At 41.1% G+C, this 19054-nt stretch overlaps 1 protein-coding gene across 1 annotated transcript; it reads right to left on the bottom strand.

Moving 5' to 3' along the window:
- Nucleotides 1–1054: 1054 nt before the first annotated feature.
- On the bottom strand, nt 1055–11533 carry pex16 (peroxisomal biogenesis factor 16). Its single transcript, XM_063005124.1, has 11 exons — nt 11347–11533; nt 10299–10334; nt 9982–10058; nt 8585–8718; nt 8399–8499; nt 6860–6931; nt 6522–6671; nt 5926–5998; nt 5723–5845; nt 4076–4140; nt 1055–3983 (listed from the first exon to the last, which is right to left on the bottom strand). The coding sequence occupies exons 1-11, from the start codon at nt 11471–11473 to the stop codon at nt 3925–3927; spliced, it is 1017 nt and encodes a 338-aa protein (XP_062861194.1). The 5' UTR covers nt 11474–11533; the 3' UTR covers nt 1055–3924.
- Nucleotides 11534–19054: the final 7521 nt, after the last annotated feature.

The following is a 19054-nucleotide window of genomic DNA, read 5'->3' as shown; positions in this document are numbered from 1 at the left end:
TACGGGCAGCACGATGGCTCAGTGGGTAGCACTGTCGCCTCACAGCAAGAAGGTCCTGGGTTCGATCCCCAGGTGGAGCGGTTCGGGTCCTTTCTGTGTGGAGTTCGCGTGTTCTCCCCGTGTCTGTGTGGGTTTCCTCTGGGTGCTCCGGTTTCCTCCCACAGTCCAAAGACATGCAAGTGAGGTGAATTGGAAACACCAAAGTGTAAAACATGACGTTAAAATCCTAATAAACAAACAAACCGCTGAGCTGCCACTGCAGGGCAGCAGACACTTGTGTACTAATAAATCAAGGAGCATCTGGTAGAATGGGTGCCACCATCAACATGGGCCCTGATGACCTGGGTTCAGTCATTAATGTTAACCGATGTTTTCCTCATATCAGTGTAAAGCATACGCCAGTACTCTGGTGTCCTCCCAGCTTCCAAAAACAGTAAGTGAACTTGCTGCTTAAAATTGGCCCGAGGTGTAATTAGGTGAATGTGTAAGTAGATGGATAGATTAGAGGGTTTCCCCTTAAATTACCCTGATCTATTCAAAGGGTGGACACATTGTGTGGGTGTGCATTTCTGCCTGCTATGAAAATAATGAATACAAAATATTCATGGGAATTCAAGCACATGAAAAATCCTCTTTCAGCATCAAAGAACGATGATCTACAACAGTGAGTACACTTCATAGAAAAATCACCTGAAAATCAATTTGCCTTAAGGAACAGAATTTATAGTTCAACATTTTGATCTAAACCCCTGGAGGTTTGTTGCTGACTATTTTAAGTCTCCAGTATACAAGTCGATACACATCAATTATATTGTTGCAAAACAGGTTTTGCTGAACAGAAAGAAGAAAGAGCTGCTTCATGTTTATGCAGTTTTTCATATGGTCGTGTCTTCTCATTTGTTTAGTGCAAAGGCAGGTTTACAAAATGAGGTGTTGCATGATGGAACGATGTGTAGTGTGCACTCATTTCTTATTACTGTTTAATATTTTATTTCGATGGAGAAAACCTTCTGATCTCCATCTGCTTTGAAAAAAAAAATGCTAAAGGAGTAAATTACTTTTCCCATCACTGGATGATTTATTCAACACATAAAAGTGTACAAAATGCATTCTAGATATTTTTTGAGATGCTATGATTAAATTTAAATGTTCTATTCAAATGTACACAAAGTGTTTCAAGTCGTACTATCATGGCCTTCTTTTACAATCAAACCAGGTCAGCCTTGTAAGTATCTGTTTTGAATCTTTCACACATGCAGTTTTGACATGGTCATTTTTCCGGTTGCTCCCTTTCATACATAAACGACACCTTAGACACCATGTGACTCCTAACAACTTCTTTATACAATTTCTTTATACACTATATGAACAAAATATGTGCTTCAGCCACAACAATTCCTAACATGCATAATGAATCATTTATATAAAGGAAATTATATGCTTCCAATTTTAAAACAACAGTTTAGGGAAGGTCCTTTCCTGTTCCAGAATGACTGTGACCTTGTTTACAAAGCAAGCTCTATAAAGATGAAGAAAAGCTCAATTTAAAGAACTTCCAGCAGCCTATACAGAGCCCTGACTTCAGTCCCACTGGAACATCAATGGAGGCTTTCTTGACCAACATCAGTGCCCAGCCATAAAAATGCTCTTTTGATTAAATGGGCACAAATTCCCACAGACATACTTTAAAGTCTAAGTCAAAAGGCTGTTGTTATAGCTGAAAGGGTCTCAGCTGGACGCTCATGGTCAGGTGTCAAAATACTTGGCCATATAGTGTATTTAAAGGGTATTTTCACTCATTTTCACCGTGTCATAAGTTAAGGAAAATCGGTACAATACTCTAGATGGTGTCTCTAGATATGTTGAAGGTCTTGGAAATCTTGCACCCACTGCCATTATGGTGCAATGAAATGATCTCCTCTCAGCTTTTGTGACAGCTCCTTAGATCCTATCATGGTTGCAACACACCTTGATCACTTGAATCTCATGGTGGTGTTTATTTTTAACACATTACAGCAGAAGCAAATGAAGCGTTGTTTTATCAAGTTGTAACTCAACTTTGGGTCCTACAGACTGGCTGCCCTGACACTATTGCAATTTGTCAAACATGCAGTGCTGCAACTGATTTCAATAAGAAAGATGCATTAACAGATCATACAAACTGATGGATGGACTCACACTTACAAGACGCTGTATTATATAGCCAAAATTTACTTTTTGGGTTAAATAATACAAATTTAGCCAATTTTATCTAATCTTATATCCAGTCTGCAGGAAAGGCAGTAGCTTTGCAGCATCTACGGCTGTGTTCCAATCCATAACATTCTGTACTAAATACATGACAAACACCATTTGTCTTATTACTGTTTTCTGTACTCTATAGTTAGTGGTTTGATTCACATGTTTTCCAGTATGGTGAAAAAATAATGCATTTTCTGATGGATGCCAAAAACATCCCTCGCTTAGAGAACACAGTGAATTTCTGGATAAAGGTGCATGTGTGAAAGGGGCACTGCTTAGTTTACTCAAGTATCAAAACTAGTTTTGTTTCACACAGTGAAAATTATTACATTTATTCATACAAATTAGAACACTCATCATTTAGTCCCGACCCAAAATAGTACATAGCTAAAAATTACTCACAGTATTATTAACTCAGCTCAGTAAAGTCAGTTTGAATTATTTTCCTATTTAGTGAATCTATGAAACCTTTAAAGTACCTCTGAACTTGTAATGTTAAATCTAGAAATAATTTTCCAAAAAGCTCTGTCGTCAGTGACCTGAAATTGCATTTTTATGTGGATTGAAGGCAACCCCACAACCTCCACCCAGAAAGCACCTACATTTTTATAAATATTTCCTGTGTGAACAGAGTCGTAAACTGTAAGAGCTCAAGGAAAACAGTCACATTCTGCTATTTTATAGGCTGCAGAGTCATGTAATGTTGGAGCTTTTAGCAAAATGCATTATTTATTTATTTTTTCTATTTTATTTATGCATTTTATCCCAGTTTAGTGTAGTCAATTTGTCTTCCGCTGCTGGGGGATCCCTGACTGGACTCGAGGTGGGTATATTGCTGCTTACGCCTCCTCCGACCCACGCGCAGCCCTTGGAACCCTTTTTCACCTATGCACTCTGCACAGACGCCTCGCTATCTGCTAATCAGGGTCCTTACACAGTGTTTGAAGACCCCACCCACATGGTTTGGCCATCCCGCCCTAGCAGAAACGTGTCTGCTGCAAGTACTGCCGATTATGCACGCTACATGGTGCCCAGTCGACCCGTGGCAATGCTGAATTTCGAACCCAGGAGTTTAGAATCTCGGCGCTGGTGTGCTAGCGGAATATCCCCATTATTTTATATCAAAATGGTGATAAAATGGCCAAAAAGCCTGAAACACTGAGCTCTTTCTGTCTGTATCTGCTATTAACAAAGAACCAAAATTGACGGCTTCTCCAGGCTCCAAGGTTTTTCTGTGCACATAATGCAGGACAGAGAGAAATCTGTGTCAACCCACCAACCCCTGTTTCCTCTAATTTGACCCACATTCAATTCTATATAATCAGAATAGCTAATCCAAGCAAGTTTAAAAATCATGCATTTGAGTTCAGAGGTATTTTAAAGCACAGAAGTTACAGAATGAATTTGGGATTAAAAACAAAATTATGGTCTGATAAGAAATCATACTGCATAAAAAGAATAACATGGCACAGAGATTTAAGGACGTGTCCTATATGAATGCTAAATAAAATCAGAACTAAGATTATAACAATATTGATCAACTTTTAAAGCAGAACTCTGTGTATTTATGAAACAAATCGCTGCTGACCAAACTGAAACCATGTCAGATTGTCAAATGTTTGTGTATTGTTCATGAAACTTTAGCACTGATGCTCTTCTGTGTGCAGTTCTGCATGACCTTCATTAGCCCCAGTTATAAAAGTAGACCTTCTGCCAGAAGGGTAAGTACTCCATTAGTGGACCTGAACAAACGCAGTGGAAAGAATGATGCCATCAGAACAGCAAGTGTAGAAATTATTTCATTATCAAACTGAAAACTGAACAGTGTGCTTACGTGCAACTAAGCCAACTCCAGGAACATAATCAGCCAAGAACCGAAGCAGGAACAGGATCTTCACTCTGAATTCAGAGAAAAATACAACAACGAATGTTAGCTAAGGCAAACGTTAAAATACAGTCGCAAATATTGGCAACCTGGGAAAATCTTCCATTGCTAAGATAACAGCTCAGTACACTCTCCTATAATTTTTTTCTATTTTATTTATGCATTTTCTCCCATTTCCTCCTAATTTAGTGTAGTCAATTTGACTTCCGCTGCTGAAGGATCCCTGATTGCCGTCAAGGTGGCTATATTGCTGCTCACGCCTCCTCCGACCCGTGCGCAGCCCTTAGCGGCACCCTTTTTCACCTATGCACTCTGCACAGGCGCCTCTTTCTCTGCCAATCAGTGTCCTTACACAGCGTTTGAAGACCCCACCCACATGGTCCGGTCATCCCTCCCTAGCAAAGACGTGTCTGCTGCAGGCACTGCCTAGATGGTGCCCAGCTGACCGGTGACTTTCGAACCGAGGAGTTCAGAATCTCGGAGCTGGTGTGCTAGAGAAATATCCCGCTGCGCCACCTGGGCACCTGTGATTGAGGCCAGAGTGACTGGCTGTGCACCAACTAAGTGGCAGTGCGATGACTGAGTTACTGACTGTGCAGACTGACTGTGGCCCGAATGACTGACTGTGCAAAGTGACTGTGGCCTGAGTGACTAAACATGTGCCGACTGAGTTACTGACTGTGCACCGATTAAGTGACTGACTGTGCAGAGTGATTGTTGCTGCTCACGCCTCATCCGACCCGCGGGCAGCCCTTAGCGGCACCCTTTTTCTCCTATGCACTCTGCACAGGCGCCTCTTTATCTGCTAATCAGGGTCCTTACACAGCGTCTGAAGACCCCACCCACATAGTCTGGTCATCCTGCCCTAGCAGTGTCTGCTGCAGGCACTGCCAATTATGCCCACTAGATGGTGCCCAGCTGACCGGTGACAACACAGAGTTTCGAATCGAGGAGTTCAGAATCTCAGAGCTGGTGTGCTGGCTAATATCTCGCTGCGCCACCTGGGCACCTGGTCTCCTATAATTTTCATGTTCCAACTCTTCCGGCCTCCCTGGGACCAATGGGTGCAATGCAGCAACATACCCCAAACAATCCATCTCGGGGCCACAGCCACCCCCCTGAAATGTCAGACTGGCTGACAGCACCGCTTAGGATTGGAATCCTGGATCCCAGTGGTAGAAGGCTAGTGTAATTTATTGCTGCACCACCTGAGCGCTATTCTCCCATAGTGTTTAATGAAATTGAAAAACAAATGGGACGGGATCTGAATACATTCCTCTATACAGAATCTCTCCTGATCCTTTAAATTCTCATGTCCATGATTGTGGACTCTCTCTTTAGCTCATCCCACATTCAACAAATCTTAATTCTGTGGTCAGTAAAAAGACTGAGGTGAACTTTAGATCTTCCTCCTGCTGAAAGATTTCACCCACTTAAAATGTAAAACATGACCCTAAAATCCTAATAAACACACAAAATCTTTATACATTAAAATGTATTTTAAAGAGTGTTCTTGTGACCAGAATGTTGTGTCTAATGGGTTCATATCTACTGGGTGCCTGAGAATAAACGTTGAAGGTGTGAAGTGTCTTATACTCAGAATATCGGTCATAGAAAGGCGATCGGAGCAAGTAGTAGAGCAGAAGAAAGGCTCGTCTTCTCATTTCGGCTTTCTCACAACGGTTAAGCGTCTTTGTGGTGTCCGACAACAGACTGAAACTAAACACAGGCAGAACACAGATAAAACAGATGTGTGTTCACACAGGTAACAACAGAGAGAGGAGAACATCTTTCTTTACCTTGTTATCTCTAGGATGCCAGAGATAAGCCATGGTTTCCAGGAGCGTTTTCCACACAACCCCAGAGCAGCCACTGAGAGGGTAAAGGGTTAAGAAAAATAGACTGTGCTAGTAAGATCACAGGGTTGACATGCTGTGACTGTGCACTGAGTGAGTAACTGTGGCCTGAGTGACTGACTGTACACTGAGTAAGTGTGAGTATGCGTCGACTGAGTGAGGGACTGTGCCAACTGTGTGACTGTGGCCTTAGTGACTGACTGTGGCCTGAGTGACTGACTGTGCAGAGTGACTGTGGCCTGAGTGACAGACTGTGCACCGACTGAGTGACTGAGGCCAGAGTGACTGTGTGTCGACTGAGGCCAGAGTGACTGACTTTGCCAAATGACTGTGGTCTGAGTAGCTGACTGTGCATCGACTGAGTGACTGACTGTGCAAGTGACTGTGGCCTGAGTGACTGACTGTGCCAAGTGACTGTGGTCTGAGTAGTTAAATGTGCATCGACTGAGTGACCGACTGTGCCAAGTGACTGTGGTCTGAGTGACTGACTGTGGTGCTTAAGTGACTGGGTGCTGGGTGATTGTGCTGCATTTGGATACAGTGCACGAGGGGTCGAGCAATGTACAGTGATTCTGCAATCGTCTCTTGTAGGCCCAGAGGGGTGGGGCTAGCACGTAGATCTTCCTCCTGATTTCTTCTCCTCCTCTCTCCGCTAGCAATGTCCCAAAGACGAGATTGCAGTGAAGATGCTGGAGCAAGAAAACAGAGCTGTGTTCTACAGTACATTTTACAGAATAGAGGGTACAGTACAAATATACGGCAAAAAAGTAAGTGGACACCCTGTCTAATTAATCAATTCTGGCATTTAAGTGAAACCCATTCCAAATGAATAGCACGTCTTTGCCCCTGTGCACAATGTGAGGAAAAGAGTTTTTACCATTTCTCAGGGGTCTTATCACTCTTCCCGAGCGCTGTCCTACAAATGTGACGTCCTCTTCCTCACCTTGATCTAAAAAAAAGAGCAACATGAGCACTTGTATGTAAAAGAAACAGAAGATTGAGCTACAGTTCTGTGAAAAAGTATTTGCCCCCTCCTGATTTCTTCAATTCTTGCATATTTTTCATGATCAGTTAGTCCAGCTATTTAAACAACATTTGATATAAGACAATGACAACCAGAGTAAAAACAAAATGCAGGGAATGGCCCTGTGCAAAAAATGCATTGTCCCTTAGTTAATCAATCAGCCAGTTACCCAAATGTATACACAACCAGGCTTGTTTACAGCAGCATTTCCAGTAACCTAAAGTAGCCAAATGGTCACAACAAGCAGAACATCATCATGATCAACAGAATCACACTAAAACACAATGTACCAAAAAATACTAGCCTAAGAAGTCCCAAAGTATTTATTTTGAAGCTCCAGGACTCCCACAAACCACAGTGAGAGCCATTATCTTCAAATGAAGAGGACTTGTTTACCCTCTTAAGGTTAAAAGTCGAGACTGCAGTGCCAACAATGCTGCTCCTACTAGATGGGATGGAACCGTGGCGGGTTTGCACCAAAATGTCCAGAACTTACGAAAGACTTTATCACAGACTGGACTGAACAATGAAGAACTCCATTATTTTTTGCTAGTTATAACTTTCAGTTCAATTTAATTTTGTTTGTATGATTTGTGTAAATCCTATTTATTTAAAGTATCCTCCAAGCCACCCGAGGAGGATGGGTCCCTGCTGAGTCTGGTTCTTCTCAAGGTTTCTTCCTGTAATTTTAAGGGAGTTTTTCCTTGCCACTGTCACCCTTGGCTTGCTCAATAGGGGTTTTTTGTCTGTTGGTCCTGGATTCTGTAAAGTTGCTTTGAGACAATGTCCATTCTAAAAAGCGCTATATAAATAAATTTGACTTGACTTAAAACATTGGGGATTCCTCCAAAAGTTCCTCCAAGAGCAAATCAATAATTAAAAGAAGAAGCCACAAAATACCCCGGACTATAACTATTATTTTTTGCAACCCCCTTCCTTCAATCTAGTCAATTACTGAATGCATCTGCACTGCCCTTGCACCACCCTTGGCCTGGACAAGGAGAGCTGTAGACTAGCACATGATCCCTCCAACTTGCATGCAGAAGAGAGTCTCACAGGGAGTCACACCGAGTACAGAGAGTCACACTATGCTGTTTGTAAATCATTTACTATGCACACAGATGCCTCGATCAGCCAGCAGAGGTCGTGTTTGAAGCAGCATCAGCATTCGTAGCCTAGCACATGAATCCACTGCCACCCGAGAGACTTGCTGTATGTATTTTTTGACCCAAAATTGTGTCACACTTTTAAAAAACCAACAACGCAAATAGGTGTGTGTTCAAATCATTCAGTCACAGACAAAAAACTTGCAGAAATCAAAGAAATCCCAAGTGTCATGACAAACCTATTATTAATGTATGCAAACACATGTTTACCAAAACATTCTCTTACCTCTGTTGTACAGGCCTGTGTTTCTGTCCAGGGGGGCTATGGGGGGTGAAGTCTGGATGCCAGATTTGTACCAAAAGAGCAGCAGGATGCGCAGGATGGCCCTGTGGAAGGAAGGGAAGTAGATAATAATGAGAGATATTCATGGTGGAATTCAGAGTGTTGCACCTTTACAGATAGAAGTCCTACTTTGTAATCTGGATGAGGACGACCACCAGCCAGCGCCCAGCTTCACCCCACAGCTTAGCGGCACCCATCTCCATAAAGACCTCCACATACTCCACCACTGAGAGCCATGTTAACAGCCTCTGTTGCGAAAGGGACTACACACACACACACACACACACACACACACACACACACACACACACACACACACACACACACACACACACACACACACACACACACACACACACACACACACACACACACACACACACACACACACACACACACACACACACACACACACACTGTAAGGTTTCTGTCAGAACTGCTGATAAAGAGTGATTTCAAATACCACCATAAACTCAATACAAGTTCAAGCTTTCTGGCCAGAGCTCCATTAAATCCAGCGAGCTGAGAGTCATGAATTCCATTCCATTCCCCTTTTGCCCTGAGCTGAGTGCCGCTTTTATTGCACCACTGAAAGTCTCTGAATGTGTTTATTTTTGAACACTAAGCACAGAAACTCCATGATGCAGTGCTCTTGTGCACCAATGAAGAAATAAAGAGCAGACTAACATCCAGCAGATAGCTTTCAGTCTTAGACTAAAGCGCACAAATAAAAGTGCGGCTTCAATAAAACCTGAAGCAGAAGATCATTATTTACGGGCCAGTGCTTGGGGTGTAAATTTGCCCTTCCTGTCCATTTTAGTAGGGTGATATGACTTCGACTTTGAGATACAGTAGACATGTTATATAGCCAAAGGCATGTGGACACCCATTCAAATAAGTTCAGATGTTTTAGTCACACCTGATTCTAATGTGAAGAAAATGAATGATGTGATTCCAACACTGTCACAACAGTTTGGGTCCCTGTGAGGTAAGTTCCATCAATGACAATGACACCAGTGCAAATCAACATTACAGTTGCGATCCCAAAGGTGTTGAATACAGGGGAGGTCCAGGCTTTGTACAGGTCACTCTAGGTCCTCTACACAAAACATTTTTGGACCGCGTATTGTGTACATGGGCACAGTCATGCTGTAACAGCAAAGACCCTTTACAAACGGTTGCCACTGTTGTTGGAGGCATATTATTAATTTAGTATATTCAGTTTAATGCACCTGTTAGAAAAGGTTGTGACTGAAACACCTGAACTAATTTATTAGGGAAGGTGTCCATATTTTGGGCATGGAGTGTACATCTAGATCTGAACCTTACTGATCTGAACCTCATTGTACTTCTTTATTTATTTATTAATCTGGTTACACATCTGGTTACAATCTTTATACCTCTTACCACCATGCCAACACAGACACACAATCACACACACACACACACACACACACACACACACACACACACACGTGACTAATTGCAAGACGTGTTGGAGAGAAAGAGATCTGTTAGCAAATTACCACAGGTAAAGTTTTGGAGAGACTCTTCCTCAGGATGTTATCGTTCAGCAACACCAACAAGTTAGAGGCTGAATACACTGCAAAAAGACACACATACACACACACACACACACACACACACACACACACAAAGGTCAAGGTAAAAATATAGTCCTGCCTCATGCTCTGCATATCTTCCTAGATTTAAGCTCAATTCATACAGGCATAGTTACTTGGGCTGCCTTTAAGAAAACACATGTATTCTGCCCCATGCTCAAATCATGAAAGTAGATTAAAGCAGCAGACATAAAGGGGGGAATAATAACAGATTACCTTACCCAATTCTGAAATTTCATGAGAATCAGTAAAGCGACCTGCAAGAACAAAAGAGAAATGAGGTTTTTCCATAATGCTGAAAGTCCCACCTAAATAACAATTGACATATTACCATACAAGTCAAAAGTTTACATGCATGTTTTATGGGCAAAATCAGTCACTCGGTCACTTTCTTAACCGCTCATCCAATTAGGGTCGCGAAGGAGTGCTGTAGCCTATCCCAGCTTTTCAATGGGCGCAAGGCACACAGTAACACCCTAGACGGCAATTCAGTGTCTTCAGTTAACCTGACTGCATGTTTTTGGACTGTGGGGGGAAACCGGAGCTCCCGGAGGAAACCCACAAAGACACGGGGAAAACATGCAAACTCCACACAGAAAGGACCTTCTTGCTGTGAGGCAACAGTGCTAGCCACCGTGCCGCCCTGGGCAAAATCAAATGAACCCTATTTATGTATGGGATGCTTACTCAAAGGTATCGGTAAAGATTTACATTTACAGCACATAGCAGGCACTCCTATCCAAAGCAACTTACAATTGTGACAGTATACTGTACAGTCTTAGCAATTGAGGGTTAAGGGCCCAACAGTGGCAACCTGCTTTGGTGGGGCTTGAACCAGCAACCTTCTGATTACTGGTCCAGAACCTTAATTGCTAAGCTACAACTGCCTAAGATGTTTGGAAATTTGATTATTAAACTTTGAAGTAGAGCTTTTATCATCTGCTGTTTCTGTTATTTTGTCCACGACCTGTAGAGGTGTTTATTATTGTTATAAAACATTTAACAGTGATGTATTTTATTTTGGAAGCAGCCAAATACTTAGTAAAAGTTCTGTTTAGCTGCCTTACTTACAAATAACGTAATAATAAAATAAATCTTTTATTTTTAAGTATGTAAGATTTAAAAAATAAACATTACTGCATTAAAGTTGCTTAGTTTTAGTTTTAATGCATTAAAAGAAAAATTAAAGAATGGACTGATGTTTAGTTTTAATTCATTAAAAGAAAAACTGGTTATTAAACTGCTGTTTAGTTTCAGTTATGATGCTACCTGCTATGAGGTATGACAGGGTCCTGACTGCAGCCTCCAGCTGAGATGTAGCTCCAGGGTTTTGGGCTACATAATTCCGGTAGCGATCATACACCTGTCCAATCCGATCTAAATAAAACCCAGACATTTTATAATCACATTAATGTAACATCAAACACATGCATGTAAACACGAAGCACGGTGATTATTACACTTCCGCAATATCACTCTTCCGGCCCAATAGCAGAGGGGGAGAGTCGTTTAAAGTGACAGTGCACAATTCAGTCTGATGTTCGGTAATAACCGTATCAGTTCGGCATTTATCGTAACTTTTCGGCATTTATCGTAGCTGTTCGGCATTTATCGTACCTGTTCGGCATGTACCGTATCAGTTCGGCATGCATCTCGAGTTCAGCATGTGTCTTGAGGTTTTTTGGAAAACGGGGTAGATAGTTCAAAAATTCCTTCAAAATCCTGCAACCGTGATTCAGTCCATAAACAGTTAACAAGCAATAAAAATACATTATTAACCAAATGATCAAATATTGATCTTATTGTATTTTTATTAATCTCCTTCCTTTCTGTGTGGTTTGCATGTTCTCCCTGTGTCTGCGTGGGTTTCCTCGTGGAGCTCCGGTTTCCTCCCACAGTCCGAAGACATGCAAGTGAGGTAAATTGGAGATACAAAATTGTCCAGGACTGTGTTTGACATTAAACTTGTGAACTAATGAATCTTGTGTAACGGGTAACTACTATTTCTGTCATGAATGTAACAAATGTGTGTAAAACATGATATTAAAAATAAATAAATTAATTAATTACTCTTCTTACACTGGTAGCTCAGTGATTAAGGTACTGGAGTAGTAATCAGAAGGTTGCCAGTTAAAGCCTAACCACCTCCAAGTTGCTCCATACATACCAAGCACAAGCACATCAGATTCCACCTGTTTAATCAGTTAGTCTTGATTTGCAAACACCTGATCCGTTATTACAATATTTATTTACCAAATCTAACCATTCTGAGATTGGGGAAATCCCAAAACTGCAACCATTAATGAACAAGTAGAATTTATTCATGAAGTATTTTATACAGACCATGTTATACAGACCATTTTTCCTTCCAAATGGTAAGTTAATCCTCTCAAATATTTTTCCAAGACAGCTGTGATTGGAATTACATGAACTGTGGATGTTTGTTCCTGAACTGATTTAAGGAGTTGTTGTGGTTGTGGGATTTAACGTGTAGCTCCTGCTGGGTCGGCTTTTCCAAAACATGGATTTATTTGAGCTTTAGAAGTAGCAGAGATCAATCACCTCCTAACTCCCACATTTATTAACTTAAACCAAAGGAACTAAAACCTGAAACAAAGATCAAGTGCATGTACCCAGAACCCATGTTGCTGTGCCATATTTTATTTCATGCTTTACCATTACTATCCTGGTCAGTCTAAAGATTCTGGGGAAGCTGGACCTTAGGTGTGTTACTGCATCAGGTCTGAAAATTCTGGGAAGCTGGACATTAGGTGTGTTACTGCATCAAGCCTAAAGATTCTGGGAAAGCTGGACCCAACACGACCCTGACCAGCATAAAGCAGCAATAAAACAATGACAGAATAAATGACTGATAATTGATTTTTTTCACCTGTTAACAATGTGGTTAAATCACCTGAACCTAACAATTAACAAGAACGTCTATATAGTGCAAATTGTCAATTGTTTGTAATCTTGAGTCCTTGAATGACACTCCTGACTTCTGAAAACTTGTACTCCACTTATTTAGTATTGTACGAAGCTTTGCAAACAATTTAATATGTGTGGCTCAGTCTGTTGAAAGCAGTTAAACTAGCCATATTTGGAGCATATGAGCACAGAGCAAACACTAGCTGTAGATAATCATAATTGCTGCAGAGGCCGTGTCGCAAAGTTAAATTACATTATAGAACTTTCTGTGTCAAAATAAAGTGGCAGAGTTTGTGATATTTACAGAGAATTCATAATAAATTTATGACAGAAAATCAAATATATAAGCTTTTTTAAAAGTCACAAACAAAACAGTTTTGGAAATCAATAAAAATCCCCACAGTGCAGTGAAACCCTTCCAATTGTATTATATTGTATTTATTGTTTATTGCTAAAATAAAGGCACTATAGTAGAATATACAAATAGAAGGCTGAATATCATCCCGTATAACCAAATTTCCTGCTGGGAATTATTCCTCCATATTAGTGCAGAATATGGAGGATAGATTGTATGTACAGACTAACCTCTGTCCCTGAAGAGCAGATTATAGAAATAAAAATCTCATTTCATCCTTTAAACCCATAGTGCTGCATGACTGGATTATTCTCCACAGCGCTGCGGACCGGATGGAGTCTGCAGGTTACGGTGAGTGATGATGCTCCTAATCTAATAAAGCAGGTTGATGACAACTCTGTCTCAATAGCACTGCATTTCCCATCATCCATCAGCTGTAAGTGATCGTTAAGTGGGGAGTGGTTTAGTAACAGCCATCCTGAATGTTTTTATGGCTTCACATTCTTCTTTTTTTCACTTTAGGATCTTTGCAAGTCTTGCCTTTTCCTGCTGTAGGGAAGGAAAAAAGAAGCAACCTTGATGCCACAGTTAAAGGAACATTCCAAAAGTATGTGGACATGTTACCTTGTAGCTTGTTGGACATCTCAACTATGGGCAATAATATGGAGTTATGTCATCACTCTCTATGGTTATTAATGCCTTCATTCTTAAGTAAAAAGCTAAACACAGGATTCTTGAGCGTGACTGTAGGAATTTGTACCCATTCATTGAAAATGATGTTCAACTGATGTTAAAGAAAAAAAAATCACACTGGCTCACAATCAGCGTTCAATTAATTCCAAGGATATTCTATGGGGATGAGGACAGATGCCAGTTTAAGAACAGTGTGCTTAAATGCTTGATTGGAGGGAATTTAAGGACTTTGCCATCTACAGTCTATAATATTATCAAAAGATTCAGAGAAATCTTAAAACTGACATGCTTCTGTAACAGATATGTTTGATTATTAGGATTTTAAAGTCATGTTTTGCTGTAACAGATATAATAACCAAATAAACTTAAAAACACTGACTGAAAGTGGAGTGTTTTGTTCTGACAAGTGCATGTTTTAAGTAGTTTTGGAAATAGTGCACATTGTGTTCTCTGGACCATCCCATTTGTTATTATTTCAAAGTTTAAAAGTCAGCATCTGTCATGATATGGGGTGTTAGTGCCAAAAGCATGGATATCTTTCATATCAGTGAAGGCACAATTGTACAGATGTACGTATGGATTTCAGAGCAACATAAGTTGGCAGATAGGCACATTTAAAAAAAATATTAAAATAATTTTCCAGAAAAGAGTAAGAAAGTTAATTGAGTGGTATTTTGAAAATGTGCCAAAATCGTCTGAGTCAGAAATATAGATACAACAACCTAAATCGTTTGGGGATGCAGAAAGTTCTGCAATGTCATTTAACTTTGAGGCAAGGGCTCCTGATTCCTCATTAGAGATCATAACTGACTACAGCTGGTGAGTCTTTGTGCCAGTTAGCTCTAGTTTGACTGGACCCATTAGACTGAGCCACAGGTTCTCTGATGGGAAAGTCTTGGAATCTTTGTACAGATCTCATTTACATTTATTGGGCGCTTTAATTGAGGGTTAAGGGCCTTGCTCAGGGGCCTAACATTGCCAACTTGGCAGAGGTGGGACTTCAACCTGCAATCTTCTGACCACTAGTCCAGTACTTTAGTAACTGAGCTACCACTGCCCACATTAAGGCTGGAACAGAAGAAAGAAAAGTCTGTGATATTGTTATTGTTTGTATATGGACAAAAAAATAGGAGCACTTGCGTCTTTTTGCACTGCCGCTTGTAGGCCCATTAGAATGTGAAAGTGAACATATGAATATGAATACATTTATTGTCATTGTACAAGTACAATGAGACTTATTGTGCTCTTCTGAGAAAATGTAATAGATACATACAAAGTAGTCCAGTGGAGAAAGTACGCAAAGTGCAATGCTTCATTTGTACATATGGACAGGCATAGAAAATGAGAAATATAAGGTAGTAGTAGAAGAATCTTGGTGGTAGAAGGCTTCAGGTTTTCATATAAGGTGTTGTGTGTTAGTAGCAAGGCAATATAGCAATAGCAGTAGCAATGCCATCGACCGTGTAGCAGCTCTCAATACTGTTTCAAGTGAACAATGTGCAATAGTGATAGTGATGTACACCCTGATTAGCCATAACATTAAAACCACCTCCTTGTTTCTACACTCACTGTCCATTTTATCAGCTCCACTTAGAATACATACTTTGTAGTTCTACAATTACTGACTGTAGTCCATCTGTTTCTCTACATACTTTGTTAGCCCTCTTTCATGCTGTTCTTCAATGGTCAGGACTCTCCCAGGACCACTACAGAGCAGGTATTATTTAGATGGTGGATCATTCTCAGCACTGCAGTGACACTGACATGGTGGTGGTGTGTTAGTGTGTGTTGTGCTGGTATGAGTGGATCAGACACAGCAGCGCTGCTGGAGTTTCTCACTGTCCCTGCTGGATTGAGAATAGTCCACCAACCAACAACATCCAGCCAACAGCGCCCCATGGGCAGCGTCCTGTGACCATTGATGAAGGTCTAGAAGACGACCAACTCGAACAGCAGCAATAGATGAGCGATCGTCTCTGACTTTACATCTACAAGGTGGACCAACGAAGAAGTGTCTAATAGAGTGGACAGTGAGTGGACACGGTATTTAAAAACTCCAGCAGAGCTGCTGTGTCTGATCCACTCATACCAGCACAACACACACTAACACACCACCACCATGTCAGTGTCACTGCAGTGCTGAGAATGATCCACTGCCTAAATAATACATGCTCTGTGGTGGTCCTGTGGGGGTCCTGACCTTTGAAGAACAGGGTGAAATCAGGCTAAAAAAGTATTTAGAGAAACAAATGGACTACAGTCAGTAATTGTAGAACTACAAAGTGCTTCTATATGGTAAGTGAAGCTGATAAAATGGACAGTGAGTGTAGAAACAAGGAGGTGGTTTTAATGTTATAGCTGATCAGTGTATATTATAGTATACTAGAAAAAGTGAAAAGTTAATTATATGCTTTCTGTCATTTATACAGAGCAAAATTGACCTTTTTAGTAGCTATAGTCAGTCATAAACACTAATGAGAGATTAGTTGTTTGTATGTTTTTGACTCAACTAATTTTCAGAAAACTCATTATAAGCTAATGAAATTTTCGTTAACCTTCTTTTTTAAGAAAAATGACGGTCACAAAAATTCATTGTTTTATGCTGACACATTAATGTTACTGGTTTTCTACTTTCCTCTGGTAACACAACTCTGTTTCCTGTTTCTTTATCAGCTATTGTAAATGAATGCCGGTAGAATTCCTCAGGTCTCTGTCTCTTTCCCTCCCTGCTCAATGGCTTATGCAGATGACCTGGCTTTTTAGGATTTTCTCCTAAATCTCTTTTACTCTGGAAATGAAGATAGAAAAGCATGGCGTCTTAAGGGTACGGAGCCAGCTGTGCATTCCTCTATCCCGTATGTGGTTGAGAAAGCAATCTCACGGTAATGAAATCTCCCATGAGCTCATACACCTGGCCAATCTTGGCGTAATGAAAGTTGGTAGGCGCACACACCTAAACCGTGGTGTAGAAGACGGGCTGGATCTTATACACATTCCCTTGTTCTTATTCAGATGGAGACAGTGCAGAATCTGTCCCTGTAGCTGAGGGGTCATTATCAGGGTGTGGCAGCCAGGACAGATGAAAGCAGGCAGATGTGAAGCTTCAGATGAACAGTAATGGAAGGTGATGCCAATATCATTTTTTAAATTCATTTATAAAAGGGTCAATAATTGCATGTATATAACAGATGTGAAGAGGTTGTACCCAGATACTTTTTTGCATTTCCCCCCCATTTTTCCTCCCAATCTAGTCGTATTCAATTACCCGATTGCATTATGCTTCCTCTCTACTCATGTTGACCTCCACTCTGACTGAGGAGAGCCGTGACTGTCACACGCCCCCTCCGACACGAGCGCAGTAGCCGACTGCATCTTTTCACCTGCTCAAGGCGAGTTCAAATGTGGATCAGCTTTGCGCATGTAGAGTCACACCCTGATCACGTTAACTCTCGTCTCTGTGCAGGCACCATCAATCAGCCAGCAGAGGTCGTAATTGCATCAGTTATGAGGAATCCCCTTCAGCACTCTCCTTTGAAAAACAAGCCAATCGTTGTTCGTTTAGATGCTCATCCTGCCGTTAGCAGAGCTGAGATTTAAACAGACGAGTTCGAGATGTCAGCTCTGGTGGGCTAGCGTGTTTTACCGCCACGCCACCTGAGGGCCTACAAATATTATAGGTTATGGTTGTACAGCAAAGACCTGTAAAAAATGCGTTATGCTTCCTCTTTACTGGTGCTGACCCCCCGCCCCTGATTGAGGAGAGTGAACTGACACACGCCCCCTCCGACACGTGAGCAGTAGCCGACTACATTTTTTCACCCGCACAAGTTGAGTTCACATACCATCAGTCTTGTGTACGGAGAGCCACACCCTGATCAGCATTATTCCTCCACTCTGTGCAGACACCATCAATCAGCCAGCAACTATCCGGCTCCTCACCCTGAATGAATAACAGCCAAACATTGTTCATGTAGCTACCAACCCAGCCGGATGGCAGAGCTGAGATTCGATACGATGTATTCAAAATCCCAGCTCTGGTGTGCTAGCGTGTTTTGACTTTGCGCCACCTGAGCAGCTTCCCTCAATATTTTAATAATTGTTTGGAACTCTACAGGTGATTGAGTTCATTCTCCTTCTATTCTCCTGTTTGAATAATCATAGTGGTTTTCAAATGCACACCCAGTTGGACTGAAGAGTAAAGAGTTATATTCTCAGGACTCCATTACCATTGTGCCAGTGAGTCAGTCTCCATTCATTAAACTTTCAGAAGTGTCTACACTCTTAATGCAGCACACTAACTGGAAAAAAAAATCTGAGCTGGAGCAGGTCTGAGAAGGACATTACATTTACATTTACGGCATTTAGCAGACCCTTTTATCCAAAGCAACTTACAATTGTTATTGAATATAGTGCAAGCAACTGAGGGCATATGCCTGGGCACTGATGATGGTCAAGAAACCTAAACTGATGTTTCATTCCATTTCCATTCCACAGCTGTTCAGTGGGTCTGAAAAATAAGTTTTAGAAAAAGAATCACAAATTGGCATTAAATCTATGTTCCTTTAAAGAGTACATGTCCTCTAATTTAGAAGATTAATGAATCTGCAGTGTGATGGTCTCTCTATTGGCACACCCCCGTACTCTCCTGTAACTGCAGGTTTAGATGATTTACAATCTGTAATGACTTATTTTAACAAGCAATCTGATAAATGTATGTGTCGGGCAGGGCAGAGCTACACTTAAAAGTGTAAGTGCAGAGTTTTGATGCAGCTGGATGAAGGACGGGGTAAAAAATGTAGGAAGTATAAATCCTAATGACAGGAAGCAGTTGATGATATTATTACTCTTTGGATAATGAACTCCTGTAAATTAGCGCTGCTCTGCCTGCTGTTATTAGTCCTTTTTCTATTGCACAGTACCATATTGTACAGCACGGAAAACATCCATATCGAGGACTAGTCGTGCCATATCTAATATGCTTTTTTCAGTTTCTAATTGCAC

The sequence above is a fragment of the Trichomycterus rosablanca genome, chromosome 11 (assembly GCF_030014385.1).
Source record: "Trichomycterus rosablanca isolate fTriRos1 chromosome 11, fTriRos1.hap1, whole genome shotgun sequence".
NCBI classification, from domain to species: Eukaryota; Metazoa; Chordata; class Actinopteri; order Siluriformes; family Trichomycteridae; genus Trichomycterus; species Trichomycterus rosablanca.
The sequence above is the reverse complement of the archived record's forward strand: the minus strand, read 5'-3'. Positions and strand labels throughout refer to the sequence as shown.

What these genes read in the sequence shown, in the direction of transcription:
- pex16 (XM_063005124.1), bottom strand. Translation starts at nt 11,473, where the DNA reads ATGTCTGGGTTTTATTTAGATCGGATTGGACAGGTGTATGATCGCTAC. An exon ending in TCATGAAATTTCAGAATTGG is followed by an intron (nt 10,059 to 10,298) that starts GTAAGGTAATCT and finishes GTCTTTTTGCAG; the next exon opens with TGTATTCAGCCTCTAACTTG. An exon ending in CACAGGCCTGTACAACAGAG is followed by an intron (nt 6,932 to 8,398) that starts GTAAGAGAATGT and finishes TCTTTTTTTTAG; the next exon opens with ATCAAGGTGAGGAAGAGGAC.